This window comes from Lactuca sativa, chromosome 1, assembly GCF_002870075.4.
Source record: "Lactuca sativa cultivar Salinas chromosome 1, Lsat_Salinas_v11, whole genome shotgun sequence".
Lineage (NCBI taxonomy): Eukaryota > Viridiplantae > Streptophyta > Magnoliopsida > Asterales > Asteraceae > Lactuca > Lactuca sativa.
Window position 1 is genome coordinate 53,067,459 of NC_056623.2, and position 16,035 is coordinate 53,083,493.

Below are 16,035 nucleotides of genomic sequence, written 5' to 3' on the forward strand. Positions count from 1 at the left end.
AACAAGTGTTTTTCTAACACTTTATCTAACGAAGTCGCTAATTTAGATTCATATATGTATTTAATTGTATTAGGATTCCGTTAAGTATCGCATACAACATCTCGAGGGTCTTCATTTCCAGTTCGTTGATTCAACGCTTGCACAACTAACGGTGAGTTCATATCCCCATATTTTCCGAGTTTTTTCAATGTTTTCAGGGGGGAGGATACAAGTAAAACACAAGTAATCTTGTGTTTAAAAATATAATTTTGGTTTTATATTTCTTACCGTTAACATGCTATTGAACATGAAACATATTAAACACAGCAAACATTAAGGCTATTAGAATTACAAATAATTCACAAAACATGCTTAGACATAACTATTTCACAAACATAAATTTTAACACGAAAACAAACTATTAAACTACATCAAGTATAGTTTATGGAACGAACGTACTACTTTTACAAGGACACACACATACTGTTTATATGAAGGATTTTCATTGTATTATTAGTAAATTTGTTGAGAGAACCAAATTGTGAGACACGTCTTCGGAGATGTCTACCCCTTATAACCAGAGTCTCCTGGATGGAGAGAATGATTTTGTGTATAGATCTATATGGGAGTGACAATCCTGCACCCTGACTATTAGCTACAGTCAACATAGGGTGACAAACATCATTCAGTTCACGACGTTCGAACTACGTCGTAATGTTATCGTCCATAGTATGGTTATAAGAACTAACAGGGTTAAACAACGACTTGTTCATGTAATAATATGCTTAACTAACAGGGTTAAACAACGACTTGTTCAAGTATGAAAGTTTGGGTCTTTCAAAAATACGAAAGTTGGGGTCTTTCAACTACGGACCAAACGCGCAGTACAAAAAACTTATAAGGATGGTCCGAGTTAAAAAAAAATTTATACGGACCAAACGCGTAGACTACCCAAAACCATAGGGATGATTCGTGTAATTTACCCTTTTTATATTTTTGGCCTTAAATATTTTCCAGGTTTTAATGTGTTATAATTCAATTTGACTTTAATGTAATTTATCACTTTACTATTGTGTGCATATGGAAAATTACCGCAAGATTGCTCGGAGGTGCAACCACTCGTTGTCAAGTAGTTCTTATTTGCACCAAAGGGCTTGTAGCCCAACGGTATCAAGTGGTACCCTCCTTCTTTGAGGTCGAGGGTTCAAGTCCCGTCGTGGACATAAGTGAAATAGGTGTTGTTAGCTTAGGAACCGGTTAAAAAAAAGTAGTTCTTATTTTCCTTTTCCTAATTATAAAACTCATAAATGTGTAAACTTTTAATTGATCCTACATTTCTCAAAGTTTTTAGTCTTAATTTTACATGTTTTCTTCTTTAACTTCATACTACTATAAACAAAAGGTTAAAATAATAATAATAATAATAATAATAATAATAATAATAATAATATTATTATGTATATATATTTAATGTTTTTTGTCCAAGAGTGTTGGTCAAAATTTGATTTCAAAAAGTCCCAATTAGTCCAAACTCAATCTTAAAAAACCGTAAAAAGTCCGCAATGTCCATTTTGATAAACGATGTGAAAATATTTCATAACTAGTTGTGAAGCTCATGTATTACATAAGTTAATTTTAAAAAAAAAAAGTTAAATATAAAGGCAAAAATATTTGAGAAATTTGAATTTATAAGAAAATAAGAAAAATAATGAATTATTATAATAGAAATATTTTTTTTATCTTTTAAATTTAAATAAATAATTGAAATAAAGAAAAGAAACTAATGAACTTTAATTTTAGGAATTTTAAAATTAATATGTAAGTTTATTAATGAAATTGATATCAATTTATTACTACATTTATTGCAATTGTTACATTGAAATATTATGTGAAATTTAATAAAATCATTTTTTTTAAAATGATTGTGGAAAAAAAATTAATTAAAAATAACCACAAAATAACATTTAAAAATTGAATGAGAATATAACAAGTGGCCAAAAAACCCTTCATATTTAACGAGAGAATAATTTTCTTTTTTAAATCTTCGATATGTCCTACCTTTGAACTAAATTAAACTTGCATATTTAATTATCTTTTGAAGCTTTTGTTTCGGTCTCCATGGTTTTAGTGATTATGTTCCACCCTATTTACACGGCTAGCTTATTAGCTAATCAAAAGAAAAAGCTTTACTTTTTGTCATCTAACAACTTGTGTGTAGTTAGTTTGCCAACGTCTTCATCTAAAATAATTGTAAATAAACATTTAAACTTTGTAATATATATAAGAACCTTCATCACCAAGGACAGTTGGCAATTTGACAAGGACCAAATTTATAATTTAGTCTAAAATAATTGAAGATTAAAATTAAAAAAATTGTGATATCGATCTCCAAGGATAGCTGGCATGGACCGGTCAATAATGAACCAACGTCGTGGGTGCTGTTAATGTATGTTAGAAAGTTATAATAAAACCTCAAGTGAAGTAGCAAGCATGATATGTGGATCTTCTATTATGATTGATTAAAGAAAAGAAAAAAAAAAGGTGGAGATGGGGTTGCCTTTATATACACATAAATTGATATCTGTATGTTTGTCTGTGTGATTGCGTTAGCTGAGTGCCTAAGTATCCTTTTCCTTCACATTCCTTTTCTTCCTCTTCTTTTTCAATTTGATAAAAAGAAAATCATGTCTTATGCACTCAACAAGATTTCTCACTTACGAATCCCATATGAAGATCATATCGAATCGGCTACCGATGACATGGATGATGAAAATATCATTAGCGAAAACGACGAATGTGTAAGTTACAGGGGACAACTTTTGTGGTCTGGAGAGTTGATCGATATAGTTGCACAAGAATATGATCGTCATCTTTCAGAAGGAATCTCCAAGTTCGAGGCCAACGCTTTAATACTTTCTGGTCTCAAGCATAAAAATATCGTCTCTTTTGTTGGGTTCTGTGAGGATCCGTACTGGGTTATCATCGTAACCAAGTATGAGGTCAACAAAAGTCTCGATATGTATTTAAGTGACTCAAGAAGCCTCTCATGGATGAAAAGATTACAGATATGTGTTGGTGTTGCGCATGGATTGAGCTACCTTCATTACGAGGAGGGGCGTGATTATAGTGTCATACATTGCAACATCAAAAGCTCTTCAATTCTGTTAGATGAAAACTGGGAGCCCAAAATAACTTATTTTGGAAATTCGATAAGAACTCCAGTAGCTCAAAGGCATCGTCTTCTCCATGCTAAACATTCTGGTACAGTAGGATATATGGACGCAATATATGAAAAGACTAAAGGTGTGACCCACAAGGTGGATGTATTCTCCTTCGGCGTGGTCCTATTTGAAGTTTTGTTTGGGTGGGAAGCATCAAGTCCGAATGAGGAGAACGAGTCATTAGTACAATCGGCAAAATTGCATTATGAAAAGGGAACGCTGGAAGATATGATTAGTAGTGATCTAAGGGAAGAAATGGATGACCAATCATTCAACATCTTCTCAGAAACAGCATATTGTTGTTTGAAAGCGCAGAGAGCACAACGCCCGAATATGGATCAAATTGTCAAACGTCTAGAGAAAGCGGTGGAACTTCAAAAGAAATTCGAAAACCATGTAAGACCTTCTCGTTTTTATATTTACTTTCGTTCAATTCTATCTCACACAATATTTTATATGTTCCTTATATATTGATATGTTTATTTATCTCAAATTGTTGCAATCGATATTTAAAGGAACATTCAAGAGATGCGAGTGAAGGTACATCGATGGATCGGCTGAAGGTAATTAATTTCTTTTGGTTTAACTAAAATAATTAAAAGAGTAAATTACATGAATGGTCCCTATGGTTTGTGGTAATTTGCAAGTTTGGTCTCTAACTTATTTTTTTAACTTGGAAGGTCTCTACTGTTTGTTTTCGTTACATGCTTGGTCCTTACAGTTTGCTTTTGTTACGCGTTTGGTCCCTATCTTACTTAAAAAAAACTATTATTTAAATAGAGAAAAATGATGAGGTAGGTAAGGTAAGATGAGAGAGGTGAGGTTCCGGGTGTGTTTATTTAAATAAATTAAAAAATCAATGGCAAAATAGTCTTTTTAGGTAAGATAGGGACCAAATGCGTAATAAAAACAAATAGTAGAGACCTTCCGAGTTAAAAAATTAAGTTAGGGAACAAATGTGCAAATTACCCTAAACCATAGGGGCCATTCGTGTAATTTACTCAAATTATAAGTATTTATTTTCAACCTACTTAAAGAGTTAAAGTGATGCATGGAACCCTATAGCATCAACCAAAACGGATATTTGACAATCTAGTTCGAGCTGATTAAAAGATCCAATTGGCGCAACCGTCCTTCCTACTGGGGCATGCAACAGTCCTACATCGTTGGTGCACTGTAGACCAAAAACCCTTAACCCAAAATTCTTGAATTACATTAACCGAAAACCGGACTAATTTAGGGTGTGTTGCAAGGTTTTGAAAACCGGACCAGAGAATGAACCGGTCATCTTACTGGTTCGATGGTTCAACTGGTCCAACCGCTTGGACCGGTCTCAAAAACTGGAAAAACCGGATGATGTCATAATTACATTATTATTAAATTTAATTATATAAAAAATACAAAAAATAAAAAATAAATATTTTTTAAAATTTCCGGTTTTTGCCGGTTCACATGAATACCGGTTTTTTTGCCTTTAAGAACCGGATCCGGGACCGGTTTCCGGTTGAACAGGTCGAACCGGCTGGTTCGGTCTAGTTTTTAAAACATGAATGTGCTGGTTCAGGTTCCGGATCCCAAACCGGGTCCGGCTTTTGGACCGAATTATACTATTTGTTGGGCTAAATATTTGTTGTACCATTCAGGCTTCATATAACTTGCTGGACCCTTCAACATAATTCTGATTTGCTACCATTATATATCCCTTTCCTTTCAACTTAATAAATGGAATTAATTGGATATGATATGGAATATGATAGTATTATTTTGGTAGCCTACACTACTGTGACTAGAGCATTTTTTACCAAGTAAGATTTATGCATCCAAGTGCTAAAATAGAATGGTGTAATATTTATTTGAACCCGTTTTGATTTATTAGCTCTTATAGCATACCAAATTTCACATGCATGTAATAAGGTGTAACAAATTAAAAAAAAAAATGCAAAGAAATTAAACGCAAACTTAACATTCTTAGACATATCTTACACAGTCGAATTTTCAATTAATATTTTCAAGATTGGTATATACAATATATCTATTATTCAATTGACTTTGTGGTGCCAACTACCAAGCAATAATTAATTAGTATAAATTTATATCTATTAAAATATAATGAATCAAGTCATCATCAACTTTGTGGTGCAAAGCAATACAACTTATACTAATTTAAAAAACATATTCAATATATAGACATTATAAATATATACAAAAACAAACTTCATTCATGTGAGTTATTACTGCAGCTAAAAGTATAAGCTTTTATGCATAATATATAGTACATTAATGCATAAGCATGAAGTATATTTTCAATCCCTTAACTTTATATAACCTATCATTTTCAACCCTTTAATTTTAATAAATAATATTTATCATCCTTTTACTTTTATAAATATCATTTTCATCATTTCCACCTTCAACTTTGTAAAATATCATTTTCACCCATTCGTTTTCTAAACTATCATACTTATCTTGTAGTATATATAAATACCATTTTTCGTCGTTCTACTTTTTAGAATGCTTTTCAACCCTCTTATTTTTAAAATGTTACTTTCATCCTCTCAACAAAGAAATACATAATGTCAACACATAAAGTGTAACTTTAACCCCTCAACTTTATATAATACATTACTTGCAACCCTTCTATTTTGTAGAAAATTTTTCATTCCTTTAATTTTTAAAAAATGTCTTTCACCTTCTCCACCTTCAACTTTATAAAAAGTCACTTTCACCCCTTCATCTTTCATCCACAACTTTATATAATCTGTCACTTGCAACCCCTCGATATTGTAAAATTATGTCTTCCATCTCTTCACTTTTTAATTTAACTTTGTAAAATGTCACATTCACCCCTTCATTTTCTAAACTTTCCTATTTATCCCCCGTCTTATATATGTAATAGTATGATTTTATCTCCTCTATTTTCCTAATACGCAACAAAAACACGTAAAAACCCGCGGCAAAGCGCGGACTCAATTACTAGTATTCAACATTGTCCACTATGGAGACGACAACTATCCATCAACCTTTTTTATTTTAAAATGAGGTGGATTGATTGTCATCTTAGGCTGCACTATAAATGGATGTGGATGTGGATGGATATCTTCCCTTTCTTCCCTTCATAGATTTTTTTAACAGTATCGTTTCTTTCTTTTCTTGAATCTTCATATATCATCTGTTAGAAATTTGGGGTATAATAATATCACTTTCAGATTAAAGTATTGGAGTGGTACTCCCAATCTTCAAACGGATAAAACTCAGAAATGAGAGAATAGAACAGAGAATGAATTGATATGATTTTCGTGAGTACCATGAAATGAAGACCAAAATTGTTTAAGTACATTTTCCATCAGAAAACTGTCACAAGACAGTTTTATGTCTGAAAAAATATTACTAAAACAGTTCAACCCAGGGGATGCCGCCCCTTGGACCCCGCTTCTAGGGACACTACCCCCGACCCCCGTTTGTTCAGGGGCTTCACCCCAAAATGACGGTCTACTTTGAATCTTGAATAAACTTAAACAAGTGTGCACTCCGCACATTCCTTTCTTGTTTAATATGCATCAAAATTGATTTTGGTCAACAAGTCAATCTATTACACGTAAATACACATTGATGATACAAATCACCAACATTATCTACAATGAAAGAAAACATCCAAGTCTACACCCAACCTTCCCCCTAGGTCCAGCTAAAATCACAACTTTCGGGTACGGTCTGGTCCTAACCCAAAAGCCGATTTTTGTTAAAAATTAAAACTGAAAACCGGCCTGGTTAGATGTATTTTCAGTTCGTCCTAGGTCTGGTCTGGTTCAATGGGTTATACGCTCATCCCTACACTGGTCTCACCCCCTTGGGCGTATCGTTCCTTTAGAACCCATCTGACATTGCGCTAAGCCCAACAAAAACCAGATCGTTTCACTTTTTGAGTCCTTTTCGATATTGCAAGTAATTTTAAAGTTTATATATATATATATATATATATATATATATATATATATATATATATATATATATATATATATATATATATATATATCCTACTACTTTAATATGCCTTTAGGTTTCTTAAGGAGTTAAGCTAATGTAAATAGGCTGCTTATTAAGTTTGAGTTATGCTAAAATTTTACAATAATTTTAAAAAGTATTGAAGAATTGAGTTTTTTTCTTGCGTGTATTCTTTTCATCCTCGCAACTTGTTACTCAGCTCCATAATTTCAGCATCATTTGGTATCAATTCCAAGCTACAATGGATAGACATTCATGCGGTCAAGATCAAGAGGCGGGATATTGAGATTGAGAGGCAAGATATGACCATCTAGAGGCTACTCCAAGGTGTGTGTCGAAGAACTAGAATATGAGCTGCATATCTAGGACATAATGGGTAGGAAACCAATCTATTCAGTGTGTATACATATGATTATCATGGCCTTCACCATGTTGCCTCTCAGGGTGCAACATGGGTTCCACGAAAAACCTCTTTCTCTGTAATAATCTCCGACATGATTTACGTGGTGGCATCCTATCCATCGAATTATCTTAAAACCAATATATTTATATAGTTGGCTTTGATAATTCAACAATTAATGACATATTTGGATTCACATTTAGATGTTAAAATAACAGTAAACTTCATCAGCTAATGGGATCAAGAAGGGATTGTAACATCTACATCATCCCCCTCCATTGTGGATCATATAGACACCAAGTACTTGAAGGTCTCATTTAGGGGAAAAACTTTCTCCATAATACTTATACTTACTCCTTCATCATTTCAAGCCCACTCAAATTGCACCAAAGATACTACGTATTAACAATGTTGATCTATAACAGACTTCTCTCCTAATGATGTCTTCAAGACATCGAAATTAGCATTTAACTCAGTGCTAATGACATTTACTGACAAACGTTATCAAAAAATTAATATATGCCAAGTTACCATTGAATCTCATAGGACATATCTTTAAAAATCAAAGAAAATATATATGGGCTAACAACTCAAACTTGATAAACTCAAATTTCCAACAACATTAACTATGTGTCTCACATAGGGATTCAGGAACTAATTGTAGTTAGATAATACATATCTCAAATAGCCCAAATATATTTCCCTTATCCTTTTAGATTGCAAGGTTTTTCCAAAGCGTCTCTACATATATGATGTTGTATGTCTTCTCTAAGTCAATGAACACTATATAGATATTACTATTTCTTTCTCTACATTCTCGATAAGGCATTTGAGGAGTTTGTTCGAATCAATCATCGACCTCCCTAACATAAAACCAAATTACATTCATGAAATAACTATAGCTACGCAAACCAGTATAGATATTAGAACTCTCTCATACATATAGTTTCCTAGAATGATATGTCTAAATAACTTAATATCTCTATAGTTGTTGCAACTTTGGGCATCTATTTGTTCTTATAGATCGGTATCATAGTATTGGATCTCTACTCTTCAAACATCTTGGTAATCACCAAAACCATGAGCTAGTCCAATGAGTAACCATTAGGTAGGAGCCCACAGTGCCTTCAAATTTCTTTAGTTGGAAATGTGACAAGCCCTTGAAAAAGGCCCAAAAAGCAAATATTTCTATCTATGATGATGCTTTTCCATCTTTTATAAAACATACTATGCCAATATTTGTGTATTGCGCAAAATAAAACTATACAGTTAAGTTTTTTGCATATACATGTTGAAAATAATAAGTCATTAACAATATATAATAATATTTATATTAAGGTGATATATGAAGTTGTAATTATTTTGAGCAAAATTATAAAATATACATCTATCATAATCATATCATTCAATAAAATTTATTGAACATGGTTTTCGATTTAGTACTACAATTTAACGTTATGATTGATTAATTTCGAAACTATTTGTCTATTGTTTTTTTTTTTAATTTCATCATTATGGTTAATTGATATGTGAACCATTGTTTGTAAGTTAACGCAATGTAAATTTTATGTTAATTAATTAAAAACCACTTATTTGGAAAAAATGAATTATAATCAAAAAGTTTTTTTAATTTTTTTATTTAGTTTGACTTGAGGTTCTACTTTTTCAATATTTAAACCTTTTTTTTACTATTTTGAAAAATAGTATTTCAATAAAAAAATTTAACTTATTTTATATTTTGACTTATGTTTTGGATTTAACATAATATTTAAAATAACAAGTAAGAATCATAATAATCTTTTTTAAAGTCTGTCAATAATAAGATAATATTTTTGCATGTAATAACATATTTTAAATTAATAAATTAGATATATTAAATTGAAAACTGAAAGGTAATGGAGGTTCAATTATATATATATATATATATATATATATATATATATATATATATATATATATATATATATATATATGATGATAGAAAAAATGCATCATTTATAGTTTAGTATGATGATATGATTAAGATCCATATTTTTATCTATGATGTTGTGGGATTGGTTTACAAAGAGTATACAACCTCATGTTGCATATGATGGTATTGCATTAATCCCACATTGCCTAAATAAACCTTGGATGTCATTCTCATATAAATAAAGACTTCCATATATGCAAAATCCTAAGGGTGTAATTCTTGGGTTAGTATGAAAAAAATTTCTCTTGGTTTTTTCCTTCAAATATAGAGGCTAAAGAGTAAAAGTTGCTAAATTTATTTTAACTATTGTTTTCCTCCTTCACACATGAAGGAAAATAGTAAGAGTAAAAGTCAAATGGATTTAAAATTATTCTTTGATGCTATTTTCAGTTTCTTACTATTTTAGGGAGCAATCAACAAATTACAAATGCCATAATTTTAGTTAGTTTCTTTTAGTTTTATTACTTCCTACCATGCATGTATATGTTGAAGAAATCATTAATATGTGTTAAAGATATGGAGTTCTATTATACAACTAACAACCCTATTCCTTTCACTTGACACCTAATGTTGCAGGGGAAAGATTTTGAACACTTGAAGATTAAACTAAGTGATTTAGAGTTTGCCACAGAGGAATTTTCTGAAAAATTCTGCATCGGTTCGGGAGGATATGGCAAAGTGTACAAAGCAAAGCTTCAATTTGATGGGAAAAGTTATTCGAAAATAGAAGAGAAGAACGAGGGTGAATTTCCCAATAAGGATAAAACTGTAGCTATAAAGCGCATCTTTAGTAGAGCGGACAAGCAGGGTGAAGATGGGTTCGTTGCTGAAATTGAAATGCTTAGTAGTTGTAAGAATCGCAACATAGTCTCCCTTCTGGGATTTTGTGATGAAGGTCCCCAACAGAACCTTGTCTATGAGTATGTTTCTAATGGAAGCCTCGATGATTATTTGGGAAGCATCAATAACATGACTAACCTTACCTGGTTGCAACGTATAAGAATATGCATTGATATTGCACATGGATTAGAGTACCTTCACAGTAGCACGGAGAACAAACAAAAGATAATACACCGGGATATCAAGAGCGCCAACATACTTTTAGATGAGAATTGGGAGGCAAAGATTGCTGACTTTGGGCTCTCCAAATTCCACCCTTTGAATCACCAAGCAAGCACTCTCAATAGCATTAATGTTGCTGGCACAGAAGTGTACTTGGATCCAGAATATTTGAAGACAGGTAAGTTCAAAAAGGCAACAGATGTGTACTCTTTGGGAGTAGTTTTTTTTGAGATTTTGTGTGGAAAGGTGGCATATGATCCAATTTATTTGGAGGAGGATGTAAAAGGACTGGGACCCATCGCCCGACGACGCTTCCAGGAAGGAACACTTAAGGAAATGAGAGATCCTAACCTAACGGAAGAAAGTGATGAAATCTTTTTTACTCAAAATAGAGGACTCAATGAAGATTCTTTGGCTACATTTTCAGAAATTGCATACAAGTGTTTGGCAGAAACTCAAGCTGAACGTCCAACAATGGAAGTCGTCATCGAGGAACTTAAGAAAGCATTATCTTTTCAAGTAAGTTCATATTTTAAATTATCATATTACTTCACTTTATATTCTTGATCGTACGTAGTAGCACGTAGTCTAGAAACACATCAAAATATTTGCATGAATTTTGGGACCGAGAATGTGAATTGATGATTACTGATTTAAAGAAATTTTAAAGAAGAATTTTAATTTAATTTTGATTATTAAGTTGGATCGATTGATGATGAGTGTCGTGATTTATAGGAAAACCAAACGGACAACCTCAAATTTTCACTTGAAGACATAAAATTGGCAACAGAAAACTTCAGCAATTGCCTTGGAGAAGAAGAATGTTGGGGGCTATACAAAGGAGAAGTTTTAAATGCTAATGGAAGTACCATGGTTGTTGCAAAGCGGTTGGACAATGAGGATACTGATTTTATAGAACATGAGTTTTTCACAGAGCTTAAGATTCTCCATGGGTATAAGCACAAGAATATCATCGGTCTTGTAGGCTATTGCAACGAAATGGGTGAAAGAATCATTCTTTATGAGAATACATCTAAAGGAAGTCTTGATAGGTATTTAAAAGACATAAATCTTACATGGAAGAAACGACTTGAGATATGCATTGATGTTGCAACGGGGTTGGATTTCCTTCATGGAGGTGATACAGCACACGAATTAGTGGTGCATAGGAGCATCACAAGCTTTAGCATTCTATTAAGTGATGATTGGAAAGCACGGATTTCTAATCTTGGACTTTCCCTTGTAACTTCAGTAGACAACGAGGTTGAGTTTGACATAAGTGATAGTTCCTGCCCAGTTAAATACATTGACCCGTTGTATCGTGTAAAGGGTACGTTAACCAAAGAATCTGATATATTTTCAATTGGATTGGTTTTATTTGAAATATTGTATGGGTTTTCAACGTCTAACAACTACTCTCATGATAATGAGTTAACCTCGTTGGTTAAAGACTATTATCGAGAAGGAAAACTTGATGAGTTGGTGTTTGAGGGTATTAAGGAACAAACTGTGCCACAATCATTGACTGCATTTCAGAAAATTGCCCTTCAATGCTTACATGACAAGAGAGAAGAAAGGCCAACGGCAGGTGAAGTGTTAATACAACTTAAGAAAGCATTGGAATTCCAAGTAAGTACTTCTCATTGTGTTAAAACTGGTTATCTTATAAGTTCAATGATACAAGCTAACAATGATATGGTTTCATGGAATATGTATATTTTAGGCAGAATAATATTCAATTCTCTAAAGAAATGTAAAATAATTTTGTAAGCTATAAGTAGAAGATTATAACTGAAAGCTACTTTTTCCTGTATATTTTTAATTTTTAATTTTCGAAGTAAACAATTGTTGACATGTCATATGATGAAAATCAAATTTACAAAATACAAATTTACAAATGTTATAATTTATATATAGGAAGATTATGAAATGTGGGAGCCCAAACTGCCTAAAGACTACAAAGAAATAATACTGATGTCAAAAACCCCCGACGTCTACTCTATGTCAAAGAAAAAAGATATCTACGATATGCTCTTGAAAGGAATCCTCGTTCAACAGGGCAACGTGGTAATAATTATCCTATTTTTCCATCTCATTTTATTTCATATGTTTTGAGTTTCATGCTTGTTTTGTTCTTTACAAAGTAGTTTTTATTACAAAAACAGTTTTGGATTATTTTTTTCTATGTTCTCATTAAATATCTTACTGTGAGTATATATTTAATTCGAAAGAATATTCAACTCTAAGATTCTAAGGAGTTGCACAAAATCAATGGCAATTAGTAATCATGAAAGCTAATAATCTATGCTAGCTCTTATAAAAACTAATGTCTATTGGTTCATGTCATTGATCTCAACTGGTAGTCCAAAATTGTACATGCTTTTATACATAATAGAAAATGATTTGATTTGTTTGTTTTGTATAACAGTGGTTTTCAATTGGAGAAAATGGAGGAAGAAATGAAATGTTATCAGCAAGAAACTTTTCATACAAAAACCGTTGGTCACGTAAACGGCGATATGTTCCACAATCCAGGTTACTCTCTTTTTCCCTCTATGTGATTTTTTATGGGTGCTCCTATATACACCAATGTTGAATGTAACTTGTACAACTCACCATATATATACAAGTTATAAATCGCTATTAAGAAGCTTTTGACAAATGTTACCAAAAATAAGTATTTTATAACATTTAAGTTGTTATTTGGATCCATAGATGTGGGGATTAGGTTGTTTACAAGAAAGCTCATCGTAAGTCATAAACTAATAACCATTTCATTAATCACAAAACAACAATTGGTGCTATCCTTAAAATTTTGGGCATCAAGGCTATTAAAAATTTGACTCTAATATTTTTTCACATGTGCAGGTTTCATAAAGCAGCAGAGATGTTAGACATTTCAAATCTTAATATCCAAATAAAGATAAAACCTCAATTTTTGTCTCCGGATGTCAATTATGGTGTTTATCTTGTCTTTAGATTTTCTGGTCCAACAAAATCAAAATTTGAACGGATGTACGTGAACCTCAAGTACAAAAAGGGGAGTGAAACCTTACATGCATATTTTGCCATATGGAGAGAAGATGATTGGATGATGATTGAATTGTGTCGATTCTTAAATCACAAAGAAGATACTGATTTTGAATTTCTACTTGAGAGTTTTCAAAGATGCTATTGTGAAAGCCGTGTCATCCATATTGAAGGCATTGAGTTTCGAGCCATTGATTATGCAAGTTTTTTCAAATATTCTTTAATTACTTCCCATTCAAGATTTTATAAATTTTGAAACAGAAAAAGATGCATCGACTACATTTTTATGTTGTAGGTTACACTATGTAACATTGTGTCACAATTTTTATATAGGTGAAACATGAAGAAATTAAGGAATTAAAGGAAACACAAGAAGTTTTGAAATCAGACTTGTACGTGGACCAGGTGCAACAAAACTATGACAAGGGTGAAAAGGTCCTTTGAATTTCTATCATCTTTTATGAGTCGTAAATTAAAAATATTTCCTGAGATTATGCTGATAAATTATGTTGACTTTTATGACAGTTGTTCTCGCTAAACGATGTGAACAAACAGAAGCATTATATTCTTTCAGCAAAGGAGGCTCTTTACCAATCTTCTCATGTGAAGTTTTTTGATCCGATACCCTCAACCCAGTCAAGGTTTGCTTTTTCTTTTTCATAACTATTTTCGGTTACGTTGTCTTGTTGTAACCATTAAAATATCAATGTGTATATTATATGAAAGAAGTTTACTTTTGCCTCTGTTTTGCTTACTTAAATAGTTGAAAATTGCTCACAATCTTGATAAACTACCAAGTCCCTATATCGATATAGCTTTCTATTTGTTATGTCTCCACGAGGTACTTAATATACATATCATATATACATATTCAGATTCCAAAATGCGATTGAGCTTCAACGACAACAAGTCTTTCGTATCAAGTGCAAGATTGAAAGTCAAAGGTTGTCACCAGATACAGAATACACATGTTACCTTGTGTTCAAGCTTTCAGAAAAATGCCATGGCTTGCATTGCCCTGTAATAGTACGAGATTTACTCCAACAACGCCAAAACAAAGAGAAGGGAATTCTATATTTTAGATCCCCAAGCCCATGTAATGTCAATGATACTGATTGGGTTCCAGTTGAGAGAGAAGATGGATGGAGGGAGATCAATGTGTGGAAATTCAACTCAAGTAATAAGCTTCGAGATGATTGTATTTCTATCAATTTGAAGCTAATAAGTTATGAAGGAACTATGTCTGGACTCATTATAAGCAGCCTTGAGTTTCGGCCTATGTAAGCAGATAACTTCATTTTAGAGATGTTACCACTAACTGGTAATTGGTCATATCATGGGTTTGGCAGCAGAGGTAAAAGTTCAACGAGAGGCATTAACAACAATCACCAATTCTCAAATCAAGAAAAACGAGGAAGTCCCCAAGCTGTTCCTATATGCATTCTTTTCGGGTGGCATGTTGGCTCCGAAGACAAGTTGATTATGTAATTTTTCCTTATACAGCTCTACTTTCTCATTATCCTTCAAAATATGTGTTCATCTTTGTCACTGACAGGCTCAGTTGGATATAATATGTGCTTCTATAATATGTATATTACGTGTTGTATCAACACACCTAATAATAGTAGGATCAAAGTAAAGGTGAGAATACTTTATGCAATTACTACCCTACAATATCAACAAAATAGTGTAGGATGAAAGCAAACCATACATAAAATAAGGTAGGGTAAATTACACCAATCGTCCCTCGTTCAAGTGTCAAAAAGCACGTTTAGTCCCTATCTTCAAAAATTAACTCAGACAATCCCTCGTTTGTTTAACGCTTTCACGCTTTGTCCCTGATATGTAGTTTTATTGCGAAATTAGTCCATGTCAAATTCGAAATGACCATAATGCCATTTTTTATTTAATTTGCAATTATTTTTGATTTTTTATTGATATTAATTATAGATTAATATTTAGAAAAAGGTATATCTCTAGAACCTCACCCTCACAAAAAATCACAAACGCCACGATTTTTTTTCTGGGCGAACCACCATTGCCAGACCACCGACTACCACCATCACCGGAAAAACCCCCGCCACCATTGCTGGAGCACCACTCACCACCATTATTATTGTCCAGAACCATGACATCTCTCTCACCCTCCTTTTCTGATCGGATATCCCTTATTCTCTACTCATCATCTTGTAATCTTCTCCACCATTCAACCATCCTCTTCATCGTGAGACACCTTCAACCACTAAGCACGACTCTTGTCCCGTCGACGACCTTTAACAACTGAGGGTTTCAGATCGAGCATCACCACCACTGATAATCTCTTCTTCTAGATTGTGTCACAACCACAGTTAAAGTAGTTAAAGTCTGAC

The 16,035-nt window shown here is 32.6% G+C and overlaps 1 protein-coding gene across 1 annotated transcript; it reads left to right on the plus strand.

The window, feature by feature from the left end:
- The first annotated feature begins 2,465 nt into the window (after positions 1 to 2,465).
- Positions 2,466 to 15,288, plus strand: LOC111909938 (uncharacterized). Its single transcript, XM_042900872.2, has 10 exons — positions 2,466 to 3,596; positions 3,716 to 3,763; positions 10,151 to 11,155; positions 11,372 to 12,265; positions 12,554 to 12,703; positions 13,065 to 13,171; positions 13,505 to 13,865; positions 14,000 to 14,101; positions 14,192 to 14,307; positions 14,542 to 15,288. Exons 1-10 carry the CDS (start codon positions 2,565 to 2,567, stop codon positions 14,948 to 14,950), a joined length of 4,224 nt encoding a protein of 1,407 aa, XP_042756806.1. The 5' UTR covers positions 2,466 to 2,564; the 3' UTR covers positions 14,951 to 15,288.
- The last annotated feature ends 747 nt before the right edge of the window (positions 15,289 to 16,035 follow it).